The sequence below is a fragment of the Carassius carassius genome, chromosome 5, assembly GCF_963082965.1.
Source record: "Carassius carassius chromosome 5, fCarCar2.1, whole genome shotgun sequence".
Taxonomy (NCBI): Eukaryota; Metazoa; Chordata; class Actinopteri; order Cypriniformes; family Cyprinidae; genus Carassius; species Carassius carassius.
In genome coordinates this window covers 21,071,536-21,098,269 of record NC_081759.1, presented here as the reverse complement: position 1 = coordinate 21,098,269, position 26,734 = coordinate 21,071,536, and the positions used below count along the sequence as shown (strand labels likewise).

At 38.0% G+C, this 26,734-nt stretch overlaps 1 protein-coding gene across 1 annotated transcript in view; it reads left to right on the top strand.

Annotated features, from left to right (window-relative positions):
• LOC132140985 (SET-binding protein-like) overlaps positions 1 to 26,734 on the top strand; it is a 56,097-nt gene that overhangs the window by 7,455 nt on the left and 21,908 nt on the right. Inside the window, exon 2 of the mRNA XM_059550106.1 lies at positions 4,759 to 5,392. Coding sequence (XP_059406089.1) covers positions 4,922 to 5,392 — 471 coding nt within the window. The 5' untranslated portion in view covers positions 4,759 to 4,921. The remainder of the gene's footprint in view (positions 1 to 4,758; positions 5,393 to 26,734) is intronic.

The window sequence follows — 26,734 nt, the reverse complement described above, 5'->3', positions numbered from 1 at the left end:
TTTTCAGTAACTTATTACAGCGCCAGACATTTGTTTGAATTTTTTTGCATTATGTCATCATTAACCCAGTTGAGCTGATTTTGTTGAGCTGATTTAGATGAATTCGTTCAGATATTTGCCTCCCGGTGCTCTGATCATCTTAATTGAGATGCATCAGAAAAGAGGGCAGATCAGTATGTAAAGCCCCTTGAGTATGAACGTCTGAATGTACCCTCCTTAGGCTGCCACAGGCAGAGCTGCTGCCACAGAATTGCTTTATGTGTTGTAGTTACCCACGGTCTGCCAGGGGCATATTTGTGATAATAATAAACCTGTTTATGAGCCCACTCTTTTCTTACACAATTAGTGTGCAGTTAGTATGCCCACTCTGCCAGACAGAGCTTTCGGTTACATAAACTGGGTCTTAGGGTTCAGTATTGTGTAAGAGGCATTATGTTTGTGAGTGTATGGATTACACTTATACAATCAGGAAGCACAATGATTATTGACTGGGCCCTTGAACAACCATATTTACTAATCGTTGCGTGTAAATACTAGGGCTGAAACGATTCCTTGAGTAACTCGATTACAAAAAATTATCGAGGCAAATTCCTCTGCCTTGAAGCCTCTTTTAATTTATTTTAAATCTCACGTCAGGTTCTTTCGCAATGATTTTTTAATATGACAACGCATTAACGTCACCCACAAAGCGGAAGGAGACAAGCGCGGAGTCTGAAATAGCATATTGCAAGGAGTCAGCAGTGTTTTGATTTGAGGGCGCGGGCAAACGTAAAGAGAACGTCGTGGCGTGTGTCCATTGCAAGATAGAGCTGGCAAACCACAACTAGGGCCCTATGATTTTTATGACTGGATTCCGCGATTCCCTCCACGTTTTCTGCATCGCGGAATCCAGTCATAAAAACGGAATTTACAGTTTAACGCGGAATGGCACGGAATTTGCCAAATTCTGAATGAATTAATCAAAAATAGGTCATTGCACTTACATCAAATCACGATATGGACTAATATCTGTAAATATTAAGCCGGAACAGTCTTTCTAAATATGAATCCTGCATGTTCTGTGTGTCTCTGTTAATGAATGGAGCAGAAGCGCGAGTTCCTATATCACACACTGAAGCGCGCGTGACGCTCCGGTGATTTCAGCTTCTGCTTTCTCACTAGGACGTGAACACATGAACAACATCTCCAGAACTGCTCTGAGAGTCACTTCATGAGCATTTGACCGTTGTCACATCACAATACACAGAACTGTAAAGGTACGTCAACCCGTCAAAATAAAAGTCCGTTTTTTTTTTAAGGTTTAATCACACAACATTTCTTCCATGTTTTATTTTTAATAGTAAATCCCCTTTGTTTACCAAAAAGTTAAGTTTGCTTAATTTTTAATAATTAAAAGATAAATTAAATTAATGTTTTAATGTTTAATGTGCATCTCAGAAAATGCTTTATTTTAAACCCCAACTGAATGGCACTTAAATGAACTTAGGCTAATTTATCTGTCAACTTTATTGTCATTGTTCACAGTACAAGTACAGACAGGGAAACAATGGGTAATAATTAAATGTTTATTTTGGATGTATGCATTGCATTTTATGCATTTAAAAAGTAAAAATATTTTTTTTCTAAAAAAGGAAACTTATTTGTTCATTTTAAGAGACCCAAGAGTCTTGTTTTCTCTTGCATAATTAATATTGCACTTTAATTAAGCAAAAACACATTTTATCCGATTACTCGATTAATCGATGGAATTTTATTTATTTAAAAAAAAAAGACACTCCTGTTTATAAACCAAAAACATGAATACCAATAGTTTAGTCCATATTGTGTAGATATTTTTGACTAAAGTAGTGCTAGTAGCTTGTTTTGATTCGTTGCTAGGTTGTTCTAAGTGGTTTCTTGGTGGTTGCTAAGGTTTTCTGATTGAACACTTACAGTAAAGAAAATGAATAGCTCACCACACAACATAAACCCAATTTAAGGAGTTCTAATGTCCGTAGCGCAAAAGGTATGACGAATTATTCAAATGTTAATATTTAGGGAGCGAATTTGGTTGTCACTACCCAAAATAACCAAAACGAAGAATGTCAGTTTCTGCTTCCAGAGTAAAGAATAAAACAAGTAATTCTGAAATAGTTTAAAGTTTCAAATAGGCGATTAATTGTCTCGCAATTAATCGCCTCCAAAATAAAGGTTTTTGTTTACATAATATATGTGTATGTACTGAGTATATTTATTATGTATATATACATACACTCACATACAGAATATATTTTGGAAAATTTACATGCATATACATTTATATATTTATATTCTTATTTTATATTATTTTTTATAAATATACACAGCACACGCACACACACATATATTATGTAAACAAAAACGTTTATTTTGGATGTGATTAATCGCGATTAATCGTTTGACAGCACTAGTTTAAAATAAGAAGTCCAATTGTGTCATATTGAGATGTAATGACAAAATATAATAGATATGGAATCACAATTATGCGCCAGTTGTGAGATGTACATTCAAAATTGTAAGAAACTGTATAAATTCATGGTATTAGGGTCAAACTTTATTTTAAGGTCCATTAACTGCACCTTTTCTTCAATAACTCCTAATTTGCTGCATATTAATAGTCAGTAAGGTAGTTGTTAAGTTTAGGTATTGGGTAGGATTAGGGATGTAGAATATGATCATGCAGAATATTTTATAAGTAATAATAAACAGCCATTATGTTAATAATGGGCATGCTAATAAGCAACTAGTTAATAGTGAGAACTGGTCCCTCCCTATACAAAATTTTCGTTGCTAGAAATAAAAGTTTTAATTATAAGAAATAAAGTCACTGTTATGCCAAATGAAATGCCAATTGTGAGATATAGATTTCACAATTTTAAGGAATAAATTTACAATGAAGTGAAATGTAGTCGAAATTAAAAGAAATAGTCAAAATTGTAAGATACAATAAACTCATAACTACAAGCAATGAAGACACAATTAACATTTTATACTGTTTTTTTTTCTTCACATATTGAAACATTTGTGCAGAACAGGATTAAGCTCTTAAATAAGGAATGACAACCATTTTTGACTCCTGCATGTATGTTCACTGGGGTGTTACGTCACTTTTTTTTAAATCTGTTTGCCAAATAGCTAGAACACCCAAGATGCATTGGGACACTACTCAGATGTATAGACAAGTAAGATATAAACATCTGGGCTTCGTTGAGGATTTGTGAATGGGTGTGTTTGAGTCGGCACAGGCTGGAATGAGAATCATGCCATTTTGACTGCCATGATATGATGGATAGATAGAGCTGTTTAGTCTAGCGTGGATCCAGGCTGTCTTGCGATAGCTGCCGTTGTTTTCAGTAGCCTCTCATCTGTCACCTGTCTGGCAGTTGAAAGGGTAAATGACACTGAGCTGAGTCTGACTACAAGCCAACAGCAGATGAGAGACCGAGCTCAATGCCTGTCAGTGTCTCCAGGCATCGACATGGGTATGACATAACATCCGTATGTCTGAGCCAATCAGAACGCTTTTTAGAATTATATTTAGATGGATTTTGTCAGCCATGGTATGTTTGAGTGATATAATTAATATGCTGAATAACAGTACCCTGATTTTTTTTTCTTTTCTTTTTTACTAAATTCATACAATACCCAATTTGATGCTGTGTGTGTGTGTTGCAGAGGTGTTCTGTTTAAAGCTTAATTGGGCTTTTCCAGGTCTCTGGTCACTCAGGTTGTGGTCTGTTTGATGATTGGAAAGTGTTTATCGCTGGGCCAGAGGCCTCATTTGTTGACTTTCACACCGTGACTAGGCTTACTCAACTGACCACTAAAGCAAATGAGCTGGTCAGCAATGTAATTATGGTGTCAGGGAGTTTGCCTGGAGCCAGCGGTACAACTGTTTCGGGTTGAAGACTGTGTGCTTAAACCCCAATGCTGATTAATTGGTGCTTTAACAAAGACTCGTTTGTCTTGTTCAGTAATTCACCTTGCCCACTTAAATAGGAATTACGGTACTGAGGAAGTGTTTAATCACCATAAACTGGTCTGATGTACTGAAGTGTTTAAAAAATTATATTTAAAAACAATCAGCAAGCCATAAATTATTTTCATATAATGGCCAATAACTGATAAATGAAAATTACAGTAAAATTCTGTACTGTTGTGTCGAAATACATTTCAAATACAAAGTAAAAACTGAAATCAGTGGAATTTAGCCATTATAATATACATTATTAAAAACATTATTATTCTATTTTTAGATTTGTTAAAGAATCAGATTTAAAAAAAAGTTGTATTTAAATGGAATAAAATAAACTGCATATCTATTAACAGTCGATATCTGACATGGTATCAGTAAATCTCTTATTAAAAATAAGTAAAAAGACATTTAGAATTGTGTAATACACAGCTGTGTTTACATCCCTGGACCAATGAGATTTGTCTGGGGGTGGGGCTACTCAACACAATGTAACAGAAATAGAAACTAAGTGCTCAATGCAATGTTTTGTAACTCAATGCTTGTTGCGGCTGGTTAGGACGACAAAAAAATCAGATTAATCTTTAAAGAAAAGTGCTTTATTGTGTCATGTTTGGTTAGAAAAAATGTAAGAGATTGTGATGTGGTTTAACAGCTTTTTCATGTCTTTTTCACATAGGCTTTGGCGTGTCTGGACATGTACACATGTGTTTGTAAAAATGTGTTTTAATTAACTCATAATTTGTTCTTTTTGACTTTACTTTCAGTTTCACCTGGGAAAAACTCCACCTTAACGAGATTTATAAGATTTCGGGAGCAGTAGAGCCATAAACCATCACCATCCTCTGATTCAACTCAATCACCTAGACCGGTGTCCCTCTGACCTTTTTTGGGTCCCTCTGTTTCCTGATTCTTGGACGAAGCTTCGAGATGGAGCAAAGAGACCTTACTCGGACGGCCCGGCCCAAAGGAAACGAGGAGTTCTTCTCCACTGTTACCACCATCAACAGAGCAGATCTCAGTGAGGTGGGTCTCCTGGCCAGTCCAATCAAGAGCCTCCCTTTACCTGGAGAGCAACAGGACCATGAAGAGGAGGAAGACCTTGGTCTGGGGAAGGACATCGATATCACTTCTAATGCGGACAGTGAGAGATGGGGGCAGGGAGATGGGCTGGAAGAGCAGGAATTCTCCATCAAGGAGGCCAGTTTCTCTGAAGGCAGCCTGAAGCTGAAGATACAAACGACCAAGAGGGCCAAGAAGCCTCCTAAGAATCTAGAGAACTACATCTGTCCTCCGGAGATCCGCATCACCATCAAGCAGCCAGGAGAGCAGAAGACCGCCAAGCATGCCAGGAGTGTCAGGGGAGGGAAGGAGGAAGAGAAAGGACCCCCCAGAAAAAGGGTTAGTGTCACTGCCAGTGTTTAGAGTGCTTTTGTTTTCTTGTGTCATGTGATCACTCCGTTGCATTGATGTCATATGGTATCATGGGTATAGACAGTATGAGCTCTGGTCAGAGTAGATGCCATGTTGAATTTGCATTTGAAGTTCCATTGGCAGCGGATCAAATACTGAAAGTATTTTTTCTATGGAAGCGCCTTTTATTTTTTGCTTGAACAATATATAATTTTTTTTTGAATGTAAAATGTCATTTTGTGCATTAATGTGAATTTGAATGTTATGTACATAAGAAACATTTCTTGAACAAATATTTTTTTTGTGCTACAGATTGAGCCTTTCATCCACAAAATTAGGCTTCGTTTTAATATGAATTCAGAAAAAAAGTCAGTATTGTGATACGTAAACTTGGATTTTCAAGAAATAAGGTCAGAATTGTGTGTAACAAACTCAAAGTTTTAGTAAAGATAGTCTGAGTTGCAAGTTTTAAATATTGTGAGAGAAACATTTCCAATTACCTTTTTTTTATTCAGTGACAGAAACTGTACATTGGTACTTTCCACACATTTCTGGTAGGCAATTTTTTTTGGAAAGAATAGGAAAAATATATGCAACCTAAGAGATTATGACATGAAAAGAACTAATTTCTATATAAATATTTGGCTTGTTGAAATTCTTGTTTAAATTTGTAAATGTCTTGAGATGCATATCTTTGAACGGATTGTACTTCTGTCCCTCACAGCATTATTTGAGTCAAATTAACTATGGCATCTGACTAAGGACGCTAATATGACCACTTGGACAAGTATTTTTTCTACATTTTATTATGTCAATTATAGCTTTCAGGCTCATGTTCTCAAATTTTTTTTTTTTCTAAGTGCCTTCTCTTTGAAAGAAATCATTTTTATGCTGAGCCTAGATGACACAACTGCTTTTTCTGGGCTGTCAGCTTTTTGGCTGCTCGTCAAATGAAGTGTGTCCAGTGTGTGCCATTGAGTAACGTAACCGCTAGTCATTAACCTTTTGTGGCATTTAAACTCCGCGAGTTCATTGACATGCATGTGGTCCAGATATCTTACTCGGTATAAAGGGCCTTTTTTGAATATGTCAGATGACACAACTTTTGATTTGGGATAACAGAATGGTACGAGCAGAATGATTTTTGGGCATGGTTTCTTGGTAATTTCATGTTTTTCATCATGCTCAATGCTGTTCTTTGAAGTATCTTGGAGTACCATGTAAATGGTAGGGATGTGCCAAATTACTGTTTTTGAAATGAACAAGTTCCTATGTCACAAGGTAGAACTGTATACTTAGGCTGGTTCTGAGGTCATCTTATCCTGATCAGGTGCATTTCACAATGTTTCAGAACGAAGCCTAACGTGATATAAATAGAGGTCACAAGACTCATTTTAAATCCCTTAGAGGCTAGTTCATTTGAAATAACATACTTGAGCATGCAAAAGACGCAATATCTGAACGGCCCCTTAAACAGCTTGTTTTCTTACAAACTATTTATGAACTATTTAAAATGTGTGAAAGGTTTTAAATATATCTTTGTTTCGAAAATGAACAAGTCTTATGGGTTTGGAATTGGAAGGTAAGTAAATGATGACAGTATTTTTATTTTTGGATGAACTGTCCCTTTTAATGCAACATTTTAAAAATGCATCAGAGCAATATGCTCCAAAACACCATTGCGTTGGTTAGTTTGTCTGTTTGCTGAGAATGACTGTAGTGCTTGAATTGAGAAACTTTTCAGATAATGCAAGTGATTTGTGAAGTCAGTTTGTGATTTAAAAGTTAAAGCATCCAAAAATACCAAAGCCAGGACAACCGACTTATCCTTGGTCTTAAGACCACAGTACATGAAAATGGTAATCATCCAGTACCATGGCATTTACTATTTGATACCATTGGTGTACTGTGATTCCATTTTTTTGCACATGGAGCTGCAGAGGATTGTGCCAAATTGAGTAAGCTCATGAAAATGTGAGTCGCTAAAATGGCTCCTTTAAGTAAACACTTTCAGCTCACCGCAGCATGCTCCATCAAGTTTTCAAAAAAGATATGTAGCATTTTTCCCGTCCTCACAAAAGAATGAAGGATTGTGGGAGGGAATGGGAGTAGAGGCTGGTGATCCCGCAGCCAGAGTCTGTAATTTGACCATAATTAGGGAGAAAAATCTGTGCTTACTGAATCAGAGAAGGAACTGCCAGCATCAGCATCTTTCAGCAAATGCACCGCAGGCTTAAATTGATCGCGTTTGGTGTGGAATCTCCGACGTTGAAACGCTCTGATATCTTTTCATCTTTACAGTAATCTCATAGGGTATGAATTATTTGTACTGTAATGGAAGACCAGCTCCTGCTGTTTCGTGTGATGTGCATTTAAAAGCCCATCCACGTCTGCCAAACACATTTGACTTGATCCCAACAATTGAGGGTTTGATTATCGGCCTTGAATTTTGTATGTGGCTGCATGTTATCTGATTTCCCCAGGGAATTCTCTTTGCCTGGAGAGGAAGGACAATGTTTCCACAGAGCCAAAGCCAAGTGTCTTGAATTTCTCTTATTTTCAGGCTGGGAAACTTAGCCCTCGTCCACCCCACAGAGATGACATTTTCTAAAGCAGTAGATACACGCAGTGGAGAGCGCGATGGAGAAATCAATGGAAAACAGAGAAAGGCTCAAAGAGCAACAGGGAACTGAGGCGGGAAGCCTGGAGTGCAGCTGTCTCTTTCTGGCAATCTCCACATTGACCACAGACAGAGGGTCAAAAAGGGCAGAAAGAAGAACAGAAGAGGTGGCCTCACGCCACCCTCTAAAGTGTAGCCGTGTCTATAGAAAACAGCTCCGAAAAGGCAAAGAAAAGCAACCACCCATCCCCCAAATACACCCTACAGATGGAATCCCATTCACTTCAAGAAGGGGCATTGCCACAAACTCCTCATTTAGAGCCACCAAATCCCATTCTGTCCTTGCTGTTTGGAGCTTAGGCGACAAGCCCAGCACCTCTTCTCATTTCTCACTTACAACCAGCATGGGGTCAGGGGTTAGTGCGTAATTGAAACCGGCCGGGACACGCTGAGAATAGGGGCTTACATCAGCCCAATCGGACTGCGACAGCTGCTCGCTGCATCTTCCATTCGTGGCATGGCCTTTTTTCCCCCCTGCTAATGTAATCAGAATGCCAGGGCAATGGCGGTTTAGACAAGCCGGGCACTCTGATGAATTAACTCCAGCTCCTCGTATGGATTAGACCTCCTCTTCCACTCACTCCACTTGATGACCTGTTTTGCACTTTAAGTGTTGTCGTGGGCTGCGCTGCTGGAAAATTAGTTTAATGCAGCAGAAGTTTTCTGCACCCACACAATAGTGTGACCACGCAGCCAGAAATAGGTCGCAGCCTAGAGCGCTGGCGTTGTAAAAGCATAGAGTCTGGATGTGCAATTAGGCGGTTTGAATATGCAGAGGTCAGGACACGTTGTGTTTGCCATTTCCATTAGGACTTGAACGAAAGGTTTCAAGGTTTTTTTTTCCTTTTTACCAAACTCTGAGGAAAAACATTTAGTGTGAATGCACATTGTGCTAAAACGCTGTGAACAAATTTAAAAGGCTGGTACAAATGTTTCTGGATGATAACAGTGATCGCCATTTGTTTCTTCCACTGGGCTTTCATAAACGACAGAGTTGGTTATGTAATTCCTAGTTAATATATGTAATGCTTTATGGGAGGGGCAGTTTTGGTGTAGTGCCTGCTTTTCTGGTAACATAATTCTCTGATTGGTGGATTCAAGGCTCTGCCCACTTTAGGATTGAGGATATTGTAGTTCTTCACAGGGAATTTGGCAATTACATAAAATGTTAAAAACACACAGATTTTTGGCTTGATAACCTCAGAGCTCATGGTATCATGGGATTTTGTTAAAAATCAATTTCTTTATTGAGATTTTTATTTATGAAACCCAACTTGTGGCATACTAGTAGTTAGAGGTGCTTGGCCACTGAAGGCCAGTTGAATTTTAAGTCTATAATGTATTTGTATCCTGTATCACCCCTGTGGTTTAACACAGTAGTGAGTTCATTGTGATGACAAGCCCGATGGAAGGTGGATCAATGTGCGAGCGTGTGCTCTCTTAGGGCCAGACGGCAGCGATCTTTGCCCCGTCACTGCTCTGTGTTTGACGACAATACTTTGATTGTCAGCCATTTCCGCTGGAGCGGGCATGCTCATTGGTACGTGTTCGTCAGGGAAGAGTGTGAGCGAGGATTCTGTGACTCCAGCCCTGACTTGACGAGGGGGCTGAGAGGATCGTTTTCTCTTTCAGGACGAGCTTGTGGAGCTCGCATTCTTCATGTCTTTACCTTGCGTTTTCTCTGCTAATGGTTCGTATTTAATAGTTTGCTCGAAGAAAACATATCCGTGATCAGGTTGAAGAATGACTTCCTTCCCAAACGACGATAGCGGAGTGGATAAGAGGTTTAAAAACGGTGGATTGTGTAGCAGGGTAAATGCATCTTTTGTGTAGTAATGATTGGGGAGTCTGGCAGGGAGCAGATGGGCTAGCTCTCTGTCTCATTGTGTCTGGCTCTTTCTTTTTTTCATTTTGGCTGAACTAATATGGCAGATGGTGGCAAAGAGGAAAGGCCAACAAGTGAGCTGGGGCATATGGGGAGCCTGGTTAAAATGGGACCCTACTGTGGCGGGGGATGGGCGGGAGATGTGTGTTACAATAGCAGGTAATTAAGAGAAGGACTTGACTTCGCCGCTAAGCCTTTGTGCATGGCAAAATATTTTTCAGGGGGCCTGCCGTCAGCATCAGACAACACTGCTTTACGTCAAATTATTTAACTGATTTCAATCAGCCGTGATTATTTTTTCAGTGATCACACCTTTGTTTGGGCCTTTATTAGTTCCTACAGTTTTTTGGATAATGTTCCATTCATTGTCACAAAATTGTGTTCTTTTTTATGACAGCCCATTCACAATATATTTGTACATTTGTTAATCTGTTTGTCTTTAGTGTGGACTATTAAGGTGTCTGGACGTCCAGCAACTGGCCTGTTAATTCTGACATTACATTTCACAATTTTGGGGTCCAAATGTTCTTTCACGTGCAAAAAGCAAACAAGCGGTGCAAATATACACTCGCGCTGTGCTGTAATACCCAAGAAAAAACCTTTGAAAATCCTTTATCTTTAAACTGAAATCTCAGATGGCCAGACAATGATTCATCTTTCATGAATGGTTAAAATATTGGTGTCTGGACACTGTGAGCTTTGTGACTGCAATACACACTGCAAGTTTTTAAAGCTTAGCTTAAATGTAAATAAATGGTGCTTAGAAATGGCTGTGGAGATGGTATTTTCATATGGGGATAGATTTGTTGCATAATTCCAAATAAATAGATTATTAGAATAGAATAGAATAAATAGACACGCATTTGTGGATCGCTCTCTGTAAAATTTGTGAATTCCTTTCTGTGCATTTGTGGATGGCTGCATGCATTTGTGGATTTTTAAACCTTTTGTACGTGCTACGATGGGTCAGCGAAATGTGATTGGTTTGAGTTGACGGTGGTTGAAGTCCACACATTTGTGAATTTGTCAGTGTTTTGATGCTAGAAATGTTTCAAAAGCCACAAATGCACACAGCGATCCACAAATGTACAGACGTGATTCACAAAAGAATGCCAGGCAAAGCTGTCTTTGTAGAATAAAAATATATTTGTTAATGTTAATCTCATTTTATTTGGACCTGGAAATTGTGTATGTGTGTGTGTGCATACATGTGCTACACCCCTATATTAAACTCTGGGTTAAACCCCGTGTGAGTTCCTCTTACTTGGTTCAATATGTATCATTTCAGCACCTCAATATCAACACACACACACACACACACACACACACACACACACACACAGCCTCATCACTCAGGGTTACAGCCCATCAACTCTGTGCCTGTGTACACAAACTAGCGCTCATCCACCCGCCAAAAGTCTGGCCTTCATTCCCAAATGCATAGCTCACTCCAGTGATCTACTGCCATAGGCCAGTCCAACTGACATATGTATCATATTTTCTTTTGGCCCGTGTGTCCAAACCATAGTTGCCAGTGATGTAGAGTCAACAGTAATCACATCAAGAGAAATATAGACTCCCATAAACTGGCTCGTTGTTTGGTTTTCCTTGGTTTACTGCCAGCGTCACCTTCTTTCAGCTACACGTTTGTCTATCTCTTCATCAGCACGAGTTGAATTCAGGTTTAAATCCATTTAAGTATCTGTGAGGTGTGATAAGGAAGCCTCTATCAAGAGTGTCCAAACCATGGCCCTCCTGTTGGCTGCTGGTTTTTATGTACTAATGGCATTGGCCACTCTCTTATCTGTCTGTCACACAAGCCCTGCTCCGAAAGCTTCATTACCCAGCACCCATGGAGTCATCCTTTAATACGAGACCGTAATCATTAGGAGCCGGTCCAGTGTATTCACCGGAAAATTAATTCGGCATCTCTCGCAGAAGTCGATAGGTGACTCCCTCAGCCTCTTGATGTGAGGTATTTATAACAAGCTGTTTATCACTGGGGGAGTGTCGATGGTGACCGGGGAGGAAATTGTGGGTAGCTGAGCAGTCAAATAAAAGTGACCTCTGTGTGTAGGAGACTGTCAGAACAAGAAAAAAGTCCCTACATGTGGTTTTACTTCCTTTTATTTAGCACTCTAGCTACTGTTGTTCATTTCATGGACTGTCTAATCGGTGTGAATATGAGTGGGATACAGCTGTATTTATACATTTATTATTTTGTAGACAAGTGGAGTCCTATCTGATACTGGTATTGCAAAAGCAAAAATCACTATTGCTGTTGCTCATATCTTGCGTAACTGACAAGTCTACCTTTTATTTTATTTATTCATTTATTTTTAATTTGATGGTTTTGTATGTTTAAAAGAGAAAAAAAACAATCAAAATGTAAAAAATAAATAAAAAATAATAACCTACAGCTGATGATTGATTGATTAAAAGGTATTATCAACTTATTCACCTGAGGATGATTGACTGGATGAATCACAGTGAGTTGCATATTCATGATTTGCTAATGTAGATGTATCAAAAAAAATTTTGTGGCACATATGTAAGGCATTCAATTGGCAAAATAGTGTAAATATTGTTAACATATCATTTAGCATAAGCTGTTCACTGGCCTACAGAATACAGAAATCCATTGTTCAAATGATTTTCATAGAATCATATCAATCTGTTTTAATAGAAAATGTAATATTGGCCTATTTTTCAATATTTTGATGGTTTATGTAAATTTTTGTTCATTGCATTACATCTCATCATTTTCTTGGTGTCTCACACCTTGAACAATGCATTTTTATAATGCCGCTTCTGTTCTGTTGTGCTCTGCCCAGCTGTTGAAATCACCCAATCATTGGATAACAAAGTGTTTGGTGTGAATAAAGGTGCGGTCACCTTTACCTGTTGTTCTGCAAATTTTCACAGGCAAAATCCAGTCATTTCAGTTGAGGTTGTTTGGGAATTTTGTGTGTGGGCAAAAGATTTCCTTGCACACAGTTCACATTTGGTTCAGTTGGTCATGCTTATTTACTTCTTTGACCTCAGAAAGCTGCTTGTGCTTCATACACTATTGACAATAGACAACGACAACGAACCATTTTCCCCTTAAAATTTCACAATTGTTACCACACCTTTTCATTTTGGTAGGTTTGTGACTTCTTATTGTGATGGTTTGTTCCCAGGTTTTTCCAAAACTTTGTGAGATTACTCTTTTCAACCGCTGTTTGCTAGTAGTCCCTGTCTTTGTTTTTTGGGCCACTGGGCTGCAAGGGCTGTTTTATTTATTTTTTTCTTTGGAAAGGTGTGGGGGTTGGGTTTGGGCTTAGTCTCTATGATTTACTGCAGCCGAAAGACCAGCTGCCCCTCTGTGTCTGTTCAGTCTAACCCTCCTCCTCCTCCTTAGCCAGCTCAGGCACTCTGCCATTGCATGTGTTCATCCCAGACCCAGGAAAGTTGACATTGCTACCGGTCTAATAAAACTCTAATCGACTTCAGAACTGCTGCTTAAACTAATGACATTCTTGTATTAGGAGTGTGGTTTTGTATTGATATCTGTGTCTTTAACAAGATGTAGATTTAGATTTCAGTAGATCCCCATATTTTGACCTGAGGTGAACTGTTAGGACGGTAGGCCGCTCTGGGGGATGGTTTAAGTGTGTGCGAGGGGGAGAGACCAATTTCAGCCTGGTGCAAATGATTTGACAGCATGAATCAGCCAGCAGCCTTGTACAGAAATGAAATTAGGGGCCCATTTAGCTAACAAAGCTACACAAATTTGGACAAGCACCAAACAGAACTTTTAACTGTGGAATTAAACGGAGCGTCTAAAAAAATGTCTGAAGAGGCATGAGTTGAGTCTACTTAAGAACTCAAAGAGATTGTTGCGTGATTTACATTTTTTTTTCTCTCTCTAAACCAGTTCAGGTATTGCTGCGATCGGATCCATTGTCAAAATTGGATCCATCTGTGGTATTACTGAACTTTTCTCGACAGGTAACTACATAATTGAGTTGACCAAAGAAATCAGCTGTGGGTTGGGGTTTGTGCTTAACTGGTTTGGGGGGGGAAAACCACTGCAATTTTTCTGGCTCAAAGTACCTTGAATTTTTACTCTATTCAGTGCCTGATCATAAATCTTGCTATAGCTATTATGTCTTTTAAATTGTTATATAGCATGTAACTCAAGGTTTTTTTTAAAGGGATAAATTGAAATGAAATTTTCTGTCAATAATTACTCATCCTCATGTTGTTCCAAAAATGTAAGCCCTTTGTTCATTTTTTGATTAAAAAAAAAACTAAGATTTTTTTTTTATTTTCTGACCCTGCATAGACAGAAATGCTACTACCACAGTCGAGGCCAAGAAACGTAGTAAGGACTAGGGTGTAACGCCTCACAAATTTTAAGGTTCGGTTCGATACGACACAGTGTCACGGTTCGGTATGTTTTCTGTACATTTTCGATGCGGGGGGCAGGGTAATTTGTTAGGTCGCAGTTTTGGAAATATTTTTGTTTTAAACCATGAAGGAGAGCCAGTGGATATCACACAAGCAACGTGCAAACTTTGCGCAAGAGTTATGCCAGTGAACATCTTAATCTCAGTCAATTCACTATGCACGAGTAACGGAGTAATGATGGAGCTTTCGGCATCTGACACTGCATATTCTGTCAGAGACTAATTTATTAAACCGTGTACATAGGGTACATGTATAAATGTACATATATAGCTTACTGTTTTAATTTATTCCCTTAAAGGGGTCATATGACTTTGCTAAAAAAGTAACATTATTTTGTGTATTTAGTGTAATTAAATGTTTATGCGGTTTAAGGTAAAAAAAAAAAAAAAAAACTCATTATTTTCCACATACTGTACTGTGACGAGTGGGGCGGGGCCGAGGGACGTGGGAACGAGCGAGGCCGGTGGAGTGATTGGAGATCAACGACACCTGTTTGACCCACTGGTCTCGAGTCCCACGAAGGAGATGGAAGGATATAAAACAGGAGCGACGACAGTGAAGGACGAGAGAGGACCAGGCCTGGGCTTTATTTATGTTTTGGTTTTTATTTGTGCGCATCAGTCGTCCGCGAGGGGCTGATGCGCTGTTTTGTGTTTATTTTGATTATTAAAGTTTCATTTTGATTGTCTGCCGGTTCCCGCCTCCTTCTTCCCGAAGATTACGGAGTTTTTATCATTACATGTACATTATTGTTTCTCTATGACCCACCTTTCTGAAATGCGTAGATTTTGACAAAGCTCATTGTGCTGAAATGCAAGTTGTATGATGATTTGCCAGTTTTCCAGTTAGATGTGAATGGCCAAATACCTCAAATGTGTGAAGGAAATGTTACGCCCCTTATGACTGTGGTGCCGTGTGTCCCGGTGCGATGAGACAAACCAATAAAACCCATTACAAATAAGGCATTTGTTGCATCCAGTGGGGACATAATTTCAGATTATAATGACTGATACTGTCTTTTTACATGTAAACATAAAACCATGTCTGCATTTGTGATTGAAGAAACAACAAACAACACTACTCTACACTGCTCAAAACTCGCATTTGAATCATCAGTGGCAAATCCTTTAAATATGAAAACATACTTACAGGTTGTGTGTCAGCATTGTTTGTAAGAACACTGGCATTGTAGGCTACTCTTCCAAGAAACAATCCTTGTCCTCCATAAAATGAGTTGCACACATCTGAATATTTGGTTTGACCTGTTCTGGAACGGTGTTGTAAAAACAACTTAACCACTGATTTCTAGTTGTGTCCTCTTTTGGAAGGACAAACCAAGTAGCTTCACTTTTAAAACGAAACAGCGTCTTTCTTTGCGTGAACATTTGGCTGGTGTTATGTAAATCTTCCCACATCGTGACGTAGACGTGTGGCCATTTAAATGAGGCGTTTTAGGAGGGCGTAGTCATATCTTAACTTTTATAAAGAATATCTCTTTGAGAGATTTTAATCTTTGTAACTTCATTGATCTTATCTATCCACTAAAAGCTTGTAATAATCCAAAGAGAAAGGAAAACTTGAAGTTGCATCATATGACCCCTTTAATATTTATCTTGCGACCCCACCCGTATATATTGAAAAAAAATGATAATCTTATTTCGTGTTAAACAGGTCTATTATAGGCTAAAGGTTTTTATTTCATTGATTTTTATTGATGACTGCAGTATTAATATTTCAATTATAGTCCTCGGCTATAGTTCATTGTACAGGCAAGACCTCTTTTAAAAGACCTCTTTTTTACAACATGGTAATTGAGGAGTAAATAGCCCAATCTTTTGCTATCCTTGCAGTGCATTAGTTATGCTGTTATTTTGCGGGGGTAATTAATTTGAAATTTATTTAATAATAATTATACAACTAAAAAGAATAAGAATGTAACAGGCCTACATTAATTAGAAATTTCAAATCCTCTTAATATAGCCAATAATTTTAGTTTTTGATAATATCTCTTGCTATCTTCTGACACAAGATCATTGTCTTTCGATGCACCCCACATTAGGAGCAGGCTATCGCGTCACATGGTAGACAGCACATTGGCTGTTACATTGTTCGGGCTGTCATGTTGAGCACAGTGGCACTAAGATCTTTATATTTCACACACTTTAAGCTCTTTTATTTTCCAAATGTAATACTAATAGTTTGTAAAGCATACCGAACCGAATGCCATGTACCGAACAGTTCAATACCAATGTGTGTATTGTTACACATTGAACCCTTTTTCATTTATAAAACAATTTGTTTTGCACTCCAGTGTTTTTTTGTTTTTTTTGTCTTTATCAGTGGGTTCAGATGTTAAGGCGGGCGTACACGGTGCGATTTTTGCTGTCGTACGAGTTCGCATGCGATTTTTTTCAATCGTGTATGCTCGTATGGTCGCGGCTCGTATCATTTGCGATGAATTACGAGCTGAGCAGAGTGGCTTACGAGCACTTCCCGACCTCCCGATCATTTTTAAACATGTCTAAAAAGTTCGTGAGCTATCGGTTTGAATTCGTGACGTGTGCGGTTGAACGAGCCGATTTGTTGATTTATTTGAAGTTGACCAATCACGAACTAGGAAAACCACAGAAGAAGAAAGGCGAAGACGGCAGCGCCACGGCGATTGTGGACTATTGACCAGGAGGATAAACTCGCTGAAGTCTGACATGAACAGCGAGTGCTGTATGATGTTTCTAGCAACGTGTTCCAATGCCTTTTTAGTTCTCTCTCTCTCTCTCTCTCTCTCTCACACAGGCATATGTAGTTTACAGGGACTCTCCATAGACGGAACGGTATTCTATACTGTATATCCCCATACACTACCTCTATCCATCACGGAAAATGCATGTTTAAAATTTCTATTAAACACCGTATAGTATTTTTTTTAAAGCCATTTGGTTTACGAGGGCACAGGAATTGTCCTCACAAACCATGTTTACATTGTAATACCTATTTCAGATATTTATAAACCATATACAAGAACACACACACACAGGGTGACCATTCGTCCCGGTTTCCTGTCGCTGAAAAATAACCTGTAAGTTACGTGTAGGAAACAGTCACGGCTCGTATCAATATTTTATATGCAGTTATGAGAGAGGGAGAGCAGTTATATTAGGCGCGTTCGACTTGAAGCAGCGCTGCAGCGGTGCTTCAAGTCGAATGCGTCTATCAACTTCGTGCGATTTGCTTCTGGAATCGTGTCGTATATCATCTCGTCCGTACGATTTTCAGATAAACTCACTCGTGCCGTGTGCGTGGACATACGATCTTCCGACCATCCGAATTCGCACCGTGTACGCCCGCCTTTAGGTTATTTTAAATGGCTTGAACAAGATACAGCTATTTATCTAGCTTTTGATTACAAAAGACTTTCACAACACCCAGTTGGAGAACAATCTTTTAACTGACACGCATAACATGGGAATAACATATGGGTGTGTACACCGTAATGCAGACAAGAAGTCATGTATGTCTTATTCACTACACTAGGTTCAATTTGAAAATACATCTTTGCATTATGTGAGATGCTGTGATGCTGTGGCAGTACTAAAACCCTAGCAATCATACTACTAAAGCTGGGTTGACTCTGAAACACAGACTCAGGTCAGGGTTTAGACAACTGGAATCTCCCCCCTGGTGAGACCTTTACATTTTGGTTGGTGGTTTCTATAAACAGACTGTTGCCAGCCACATCTAATCCATGAGTATTTCTGTTACGAGCGCTATGCCTTGCGTATACACAAAGAATATCATTTTCCCATGTCTGTATGTGGTAGTCTGTTTCAAGGCCTCTCATGGCACATTCACAGTCCCTCTGTTGTGCATATGCCAGTGCTGTGGGCGGACTGTATACATATCTTCTCCTTAAAACATTAGCAAGCCTTTCCTTTAACTACAGTATCATCAGTACGCTTGTTGCTTAACTTCGATATCAGTAAGGTGGTAATGTGGTCATTCAGATCGCTTTACATTCTGAAATGTTTTAGTCCTTTGGGTCAGTGTTTTTTAGCTAGTCACTTGTCTATTATGATGGCTTGTGGAAAACACGGAAGATGCAACTAATCAATATTGATAGGTTGTGTTACATGAATTCCCTCAAAAATTAATTCTAATTAACAAACTCTGAGAGGGAACAGAAAATATAAACAAGACAACCTTAAATGTGGGTTCTGTTGTATTGAGGATAAACATGGTTTGTGCTGACCATGGTATGTTTTGTGTATTTAATTATTTGTGCATGAACCCATTTTGAGCTGTAAATAATTTTGGTACTTTGTTGAATCGCCACTTAATGTTGAATGTACAATTTGGGTCCTGAAGCAAAACCAGTTGGGAACTACTGCTGTAGATCATTCAGAGCTATAATCACACCCACTGTCACTTGTACTTTCACAACCCTTGTAAATTAGGTAAATCCTTTTCTGTTGGCCTCTAGACTCTGATCGATTGGAAATTGAATTCTGTGACAGTAGGGTAACAGACATGACCTCTGAACTCTATGAAATTGTAGCCTGTGAACCTCAGCAGTTACCTTGCATGAATGTTTTAGGAAAAGCAGAGAAGTATGTCAGTTAATTGATTTGCATCAATATTTAACTGATTGAAGGCCTGAGTTTAGGGCTACACGATAAATCGCAATAAAAACACAATCACGATTATGCAAAAGTTGCGATTTTCATGAGTATCTTGTCAGTGAAACACGGTTCTTTGATCAGTAGTAAATCTCCATCCAAGGGCCAGAGGGCGCTCTTGTGTGGAAACTCCAAATACGCCCCGCAGAAGAAATCCAGGAAATCCTGGAAATCCTTGTAGGGGTTGCTGAATAAACAGAAGATTTAAATGCTTTCATTCATTCAGTGTGACTAATAAACACAGGACTATGACCATATATGATTTATCTGAGTTTTTATAATAATTTTCATTATAATAAAGTATATAATAATAAAATGCTAATCGACATAGCTGTTATCACTGCTTAGAATACTATGAAATATTTTGCATGCCTTATTCTGTGTGAGAAGCCACATCATCTCACAGAAGGATTTATTTTAAACCCTCGACTGAAGTGATTTTGGAGTAAAAACGTTATTAAATGTGGTATTTTCACCTGCTTTCAGATGGAGAAGCATTTACTACACAGAGCCAAAGCTACGCAGTAGAAGCTTTCAGTATCGTGAACGATTTCTTTGATTTCATAATTGCACAATTATATCGAATATAAGAGAAGACATTTTTGAATAGTTGTTATTTTTTATTTTATTTGCACACAAAAGGTATTCTCTTAGTTTCATGAAATTAAGCTTGAACCACTGATGCCACATTGACTATTTTAACAATGACCTTACTACCTTTCTGGGCCTTGAACGTGGTAGTTCCGTTGCTGTTTATGGATGGCCAGGAAGCTCTTGGATTTCATCAAAAATATATTAAATTGTGTTCTGAAGATGAACACAGGTCTTACTGGTTTGGAAACGACATGAGTGAGAAATTAATGAATTAAATGAAAATAAAATAAATTAAATTAAATAAATGAATTTTCATTTTTGGGTGAACTATCCCTTTTAAAGGTTTTATTTTTTTCATGAAACTATAGATGGCAACAAAGAACCATTATGAGCTCAATAAAAACAGCAAGTATAAAGAGTTTGGAAAAACTGTTTAGAAGAATTTTCATTTTTGGCCAAAACTGTCCCCCTTTTAAGGAATAAAACGTGAAAGTGAAGAACATCAAAGTGCTCATCCTGGACTGAACTGTTCCTTTATTCCTGTACTAATAGAGCATGAGGGTTACAAGTAGCCTACTCTAGATCAGCAGTGTTTATTATCATTGCTCCGTGGAACAAAAAAGCCTGTTTAGCCACAGTTTCCGTTAATATTGACCAGATGTCAAATTACAGTTTTGGAACCAGAGAAATGCCCAAGGAATGTTGGAGGGCACAGGGTTACGGACTGTAATATTATTGGTGTTTTCAGGAGGAGTGGATTTATTTTACACTGATCCCCACTTTTCATGCCGTCTCAATGGAGATTGTGTTCAGTAGGTGGGGCAACAGTGGATATGGCCACCAGATTTTATATCAACAAACTAAACTAGCTGTATATCCTGTTGTATAAAGGGAAATTAACTCTCAAACCCACCAATCAAAGCCTCCTGGGAGCTGTGGCTTACACATGCGATTGTGAATCTAGACTATACAAAGATTCACGATGAACATATTGCCTGTTATTTGGCGATTACTGCCATTAGTCATGTACGAGTACATCCTGAATTTAAACTGGTGATAGCAAGGGACTGAGAAAAAGGCCACTCCATTCTCCTAAAGCCACCACACTTGAGTGCTATGAGCACACTTTTTTGTTACTCGAGACTTAAGTCCCTCTTCATTGATCCTGATCCCATCTTGAACCCTCTAATCTCCTGATGTCAGTCAGCTTATAAGGACTCCCACATTGGACTTCGGTCTGAGGGAACTTTGCCTGAGTTTGTCATGAAATAGCCCATTATTCCATAGCAGCCCATTGGGGTCCAAGAATAACAGGAAGTGACCCGTGCACCACCTGGATGAGAAAATGTTAGCAGTCTAACCAGACATCTACATCCTCTGCATTAAGGGCATCCAGACTGACATCAATCCAGTCGCAGGAGGTCGCCAAGTCACTTTTGGTTTGTAGTTGCTGTTCTTGCTTGGCTGCTATGTTAAGATGAAAATCAAAAGTATGAAACTTTTGTAAACTGAAGTCAGTTGTCTTATAGTATCAGTAGTAATGGGTGCTGGCTTAATTTAGTACATGAGACAGGTGGCTGTATTTGAATGCTCACAGTTGTATGTCTATGTTGTAAACATGGTCAGAAATCTCTTAAGTGGATGTTAACAGACAGAAATAGCATTAGACATGCTGCTTTCTTTTATTAACCAAACACTAATTTCAGTTTTCAGACATGAAATTTCAGACATGATCACAAATTTTGACACACAGATTTTTTTTTTTTTAATTTCACTTTATTTATTCATTCACTTAATTCTCTTAATTTTTAATTTGTTCTTAATTTTATTTCTGAATGTTTACCTAAAACAGTTGTTTTGGGCTAATCGAATCTCAAAAATCTGTTTACTTAAATATTTATTGACTTTATTAAGAAAATTCTCTAAACTACACATAATTAATTTAATTTGTTAATATTTAACTTCTTAGAGTGTGTTCAGTGGCACTCACTTTTGTCTCTTGCAGTGCTATTGAAATATGGTACCTGAAATCTTGAGAATTTTGACATTTGACTGGCATTGGTGCTATAATTGACTGCTAATTATGATTTTGTGAAATCGGCTGCAGTGTTCACATGACTGATTGCTCCTTGCTTGCTGTATATGTTGCTCAGTGTTATCGTATCACCAGTGGGAACACTCAGAACATTCACTCTCATTGAAAATGAATGACTTACAATTACTTTATGCTGTTGGCTGTGACACAAACTCTATATCCATATAGACGTCTCGAGTGTCCCCTGGTGTTTGGAGGGCCCTTTTAACTCACTGCAGTGCATTTGTTTGCTCCTCAGAAGCCTGAGACCTTCTCACTGCATCAGTTCTCTGTGAGTGGCACGGACTGAGCTCATAGCTCAGCACACTGGCTCTCAAGATAAATCTGAAAAACAAAACTGTGTTAGTGTTCTGAGGCGTTCCATGAATGTGACTTTTAGTGTGCTAATAGCTGATTTGGTCAATAAAGTGAGCCTGGTGATTTCAGAGAGCCTCTCGTGTGGATGTTGGTTAGGATTATTGCGTCTGGTGAACGAGAATGTAGCAGTTGACTGGTTTTGCTCTTTTTTTTTTTCTGGGGGTTATTACTTAATTAAACAAGGCTAATGTTAGCATAACAAGAAATAAATTTGATGATCCAGAAATATAGATTTACATTTGAAGCATTTGATGATCCAGAAATGGAAAACCATCATTAACTCATTCAATGTCTTTCTTCTTCACTATACAAAATGCAGCAATATTTTTATGTTCTCTTATCCTTTGTCCATCCATTTGAAGTTCAGAAACTCAAACGTGTTTTTGTGACAAACAAGAACACACCTCATTGGCTCTCATGTGTCAAGCAAGCATGTTTGGTCGATACGATATAATTTTGATATTGATATGAACACTATTAAAAAAGCCTTGTAAAAACTGCCCAGATCAGATGTCTGTATATACTAACTTATGGAAAAAAAGTCTATGAAACCTCATTTAAATCCATACAATATTTAACAAAAAAAAAATATATATATAATACAAACAATAAATGTGAAATCACTGTCAAATAATAATCTCAGCCTCACGTAATTAATATTAATGTCTTTAACTTCAAAATATAGGCTAATATACACTACCAGTCAAAAGTTTTTAAAGATTTGTAATATTTTTGAAAAATTCTCTTCTGCTCATCAAGCCTGCATTTATTTGATCCAAAATACATCAAAAATACTTTTACTATTTAAAATAACAGTTTTATATTTGGAAATATTTTATTGATTTCAAAGTTACATTTTTAGCATCATTACTCTGATCACATGATCCTTTAGAAATCATTCTTATATTCTGATTTGCTGTTCAAAAATTATGTTGAAAACAGCCGAGTATAATTTTTTTTCAGGTTTCTTGATGAATAGAACGTTCAGAAGAACAACATTTATTTGCAATTGAAATCTTTTGTAACATTATAAATGTCTTTATCATCACTTTTGATCAATTCAAATCAAAAGGTAAATTAAAATATCTATAAATTCTTTCCAAAAAAAAATTTTTTTAAAAGTTATTTTAAATAGTAAAAAATATTTCAAAATGTAACTCTTTTTGCTGTACTTTGGATCAAATAAATGCAGGCTTGGTGAGCATAAGAATTCTTTAAAAGAAAAACATTATAAAAAAAAAAAAAAACATTTAAAAGGACAGGTTTTTGTGTTGTCATGCTGTTGTCAACTAGAAAGCTTTATCAGGCTCATTACCTTTATTATTATCAGGCTCATTACCTTAAAAATTGTGTTTTGTTAATCGTTTCAACTTGCACTGACTAAATGAACACTGTAAAGCTCTGTCGCATCTTTCTTTGGGAGTTCGTTTTCACCTGGGAACCCAAAACTGCATGGAGGTACGGTTGGAAATATACTGAATAAATGAGTGATATCAGGTCTTGGCGGCTGGACAGAATAGCCACGGGGGCCATGTGGCATATTGACTTTCATTAGATCTCACTCGACGTGCAATTGAGTTTGTCAGTGAAATGCGATCAGACCCATCAGCTGTCTGCTGGAGATGCTACCGACATGCTAGAGGACCCAGATACCTTTTCACAAAGCACCTCTTCATTTCACTTCCTCTCTTTCCCTCTTCAAGGGATCCGTAGTAATTAATTGTGCCATACAGGGTCATCTCAGACTGAGATACGTGGATGATCTGTATAAATTGAGAAGGCTTTATTAAATTTTTATTGTTACCCTTATAAAAATGTTCTGTAGTTGAACCATGGTACAGTTGTGTGTTCGATACACTGGTGCTTTAATATCAAGATTAATATTCATAAATATAAATTAATGTACTGTTATTTACATGATAATCTTTATACTTTTGTTCATTCATTCATTTTTAATGAACAACAATAATAATAAAATTAGTGTTTCGTTTAATAGTTCATTATTACTACTATTAAATTAACATCATTATTTATTTATTTAATCAATTGTTAACGTTAACCAACTATTTATAATGAGAATGAATAGACTATTCAATTATTATTACTATTAGTATTAGTAATGGTTTCTAATTCTGTGCACTATAACTAGTCTGATTATTTCTTGAAAATCAGTTACATTATTGAATGGTCTTGAATCGTTTTCATAGTTTTTAAGATTGTATGTCAAGTTAAAAACCCTTGATCTACAAATGTGCATCTGGACCTGTTCTAATCCATCAAAACGCATCCTGGGCAAAACCCCGTAAGAACTTGTCTGATCAGACATGATCCTGATATCCAACAAGTCTTTAATCATTCAGCCAACCCACTTACTAGTTGATAAAGAGAATGTGTACTAGTTTTGCACATCCCTAATTGGTACTGACATACTGTGCCCTCAGTACAATATCAACCGTTGTTTTTACTTATTAGCACAGACAAATATGATGTATAGTGACAGCAATATGTCATCAAAACTTGAGACGTTTTGAACTGGCCTACAAAAGCAGCCTTCGTCTCTCGAATGGTCGGGAGGGAAAATGAATACTCTCATTGAAGTGCTTAATATGCAGGATTTGTCCTCAAAGATGAACAATTACTGTGGAGGCCTGAGAAGGGCCAAAAGCATGGTGGACAAATGAAGAGAATGGTGTTTGTGTTGGGTATTTTGTTAGTGTGACACCAGGAGTGACCCTTCAGAGTATTCAGTGTCAGTCTAATTGTGAAGCTAAAACAGGGAGAGCAAACCAATGCAGTGGCTCTCAAACAGCCTGGAGCCATGAAAGAGCCCCTTTATTCCACGGGCCGCGCACCGCTCATGAGAAACTACAGCCTTGCCTGTGAACCTGGACTCATGGCGATCAAAGTATCTCACGCTGATGAGCCTTGCAGTGGTTTCCGAATCAAATCATGCCGTTTAACGTGCCCATGCACTTACGACCGGCGTGAAGATGATATTATCCCGGTGGATGGATGGTAATGTTTTGCCTCACACACACCGTGGGAGCTGTGGGTGAGCTGTTAACTGTAGCTTTTCACCGGGTATGGTTTGGGTGTCCTTGCAAATCCTCCAGTCTCTTGTAGGATTAGGGACACTAAACCCCCTTTCCCCCTTCCTTTTTTCACAGGCCTGTGTCTCACTCTCTGTGGAATGCTACTTTACCGTGACCTTTCACCCACACGCTCAATGCATTGGAAGGTGGGGGAGGTGTGTGTGTGTGTGGGTGCGTAATGGGAAGAAGGTGGTTCGTAACGGATGTGTGCTCAGGTGAAAGTACAGTAAACCAACATCATGTTCTCCTAATCTTTTGAGGATCTGGAAAGGAAATGGATGTCTCCGTAGAGAGAAATTTTTGTGTATGGTGGATGCTGAAATCAGTCATCTATAGTAACAGTTTAATAGTATTTTTAAATACATTTAATCAGAGTTGAGTTGAGTTTACCGATTTCTAGGGTGAAATGAGGATTGGGTTATTTGCAACATTCCTTTCTCGGATCCAAGTAACAGCAAACAAGTAAAGATCCTGCTCATTAAACAAATGTTCCGCCGAAAATAGTCTCTGCCTCAGACGGCACACCCACAGACCGCCCACTGTCTGTTCGCTGACTGTCTGATGCTTGTTGCATACAAAACTGGCAAGAGTTGGATGAAAGTGTCAGTTCCAATCTGATTGGCTGATGTTATGCAACTTCTTTGGATGTGCCAAAAGTGTACCAGGTTAGTGGTGTTTAGTGGTTGAAAGATATTCTTTTTGAGTTTTAGGCAATATGAGATATTCTTGAGCAGTTTTGTGTTATATCTAATTCAAAATTCTGATTTAAAGGGGTAGTTTACCACTGGCAAGGTCGGCTGTTGTTAAACCTGGCTTTCTGTGCAGTAGAACGGTGTAATGGTGTAATATTCCGAAATTGGTGCTACATGACTAGTGAAAACAATGAAAATGTGCTGTGGTTTTCAACACCCATAATTCACTTTTGATTTTGGTGCCGCCCCTCTGATGATCTTACTGTCTGCGGTAATACGAAAAAATTTGACCTGTTTTACTAAAGCCCTGAAGCTGTCTAAAGTCTACCAGATGACACATTTTACTGTATTCAGCAGACTTCCTGACAGAAGGGTGCATAAAGCAGAGAAATTGGTTGAAAATTACCCATTTACCTGTTTTCTCATGGTCTATTATTGTATTATTATGAACCATGTCAGATAACTCCACCTTAAAACAAAACAAACGGTGATTTGTTGCTTTACATTACTGACAAACAGACTCTTGCAAAGTCAGGGCTTTAGACTGCAATGGTCTAAAAAAATATTTATTTTCACTATTTAAAATATATTTGCTATTGGCGACAGTCTGGAAAAATCTGTGTGCATCCATATTAAAATTTGCCAGATAATCATTTTATGAGATGGCTTTATTTGTGGCTTTAAAGCATTTCCTACATGCAAAACTTTTGAACTGGTTCTTTTCACTGAATCATTCCAAACGATTCCAAAAAGTCAAGCCTCAGACTTGCTTACAAGTTAGTTTTTGGACTTGCAGTGAACCATTCA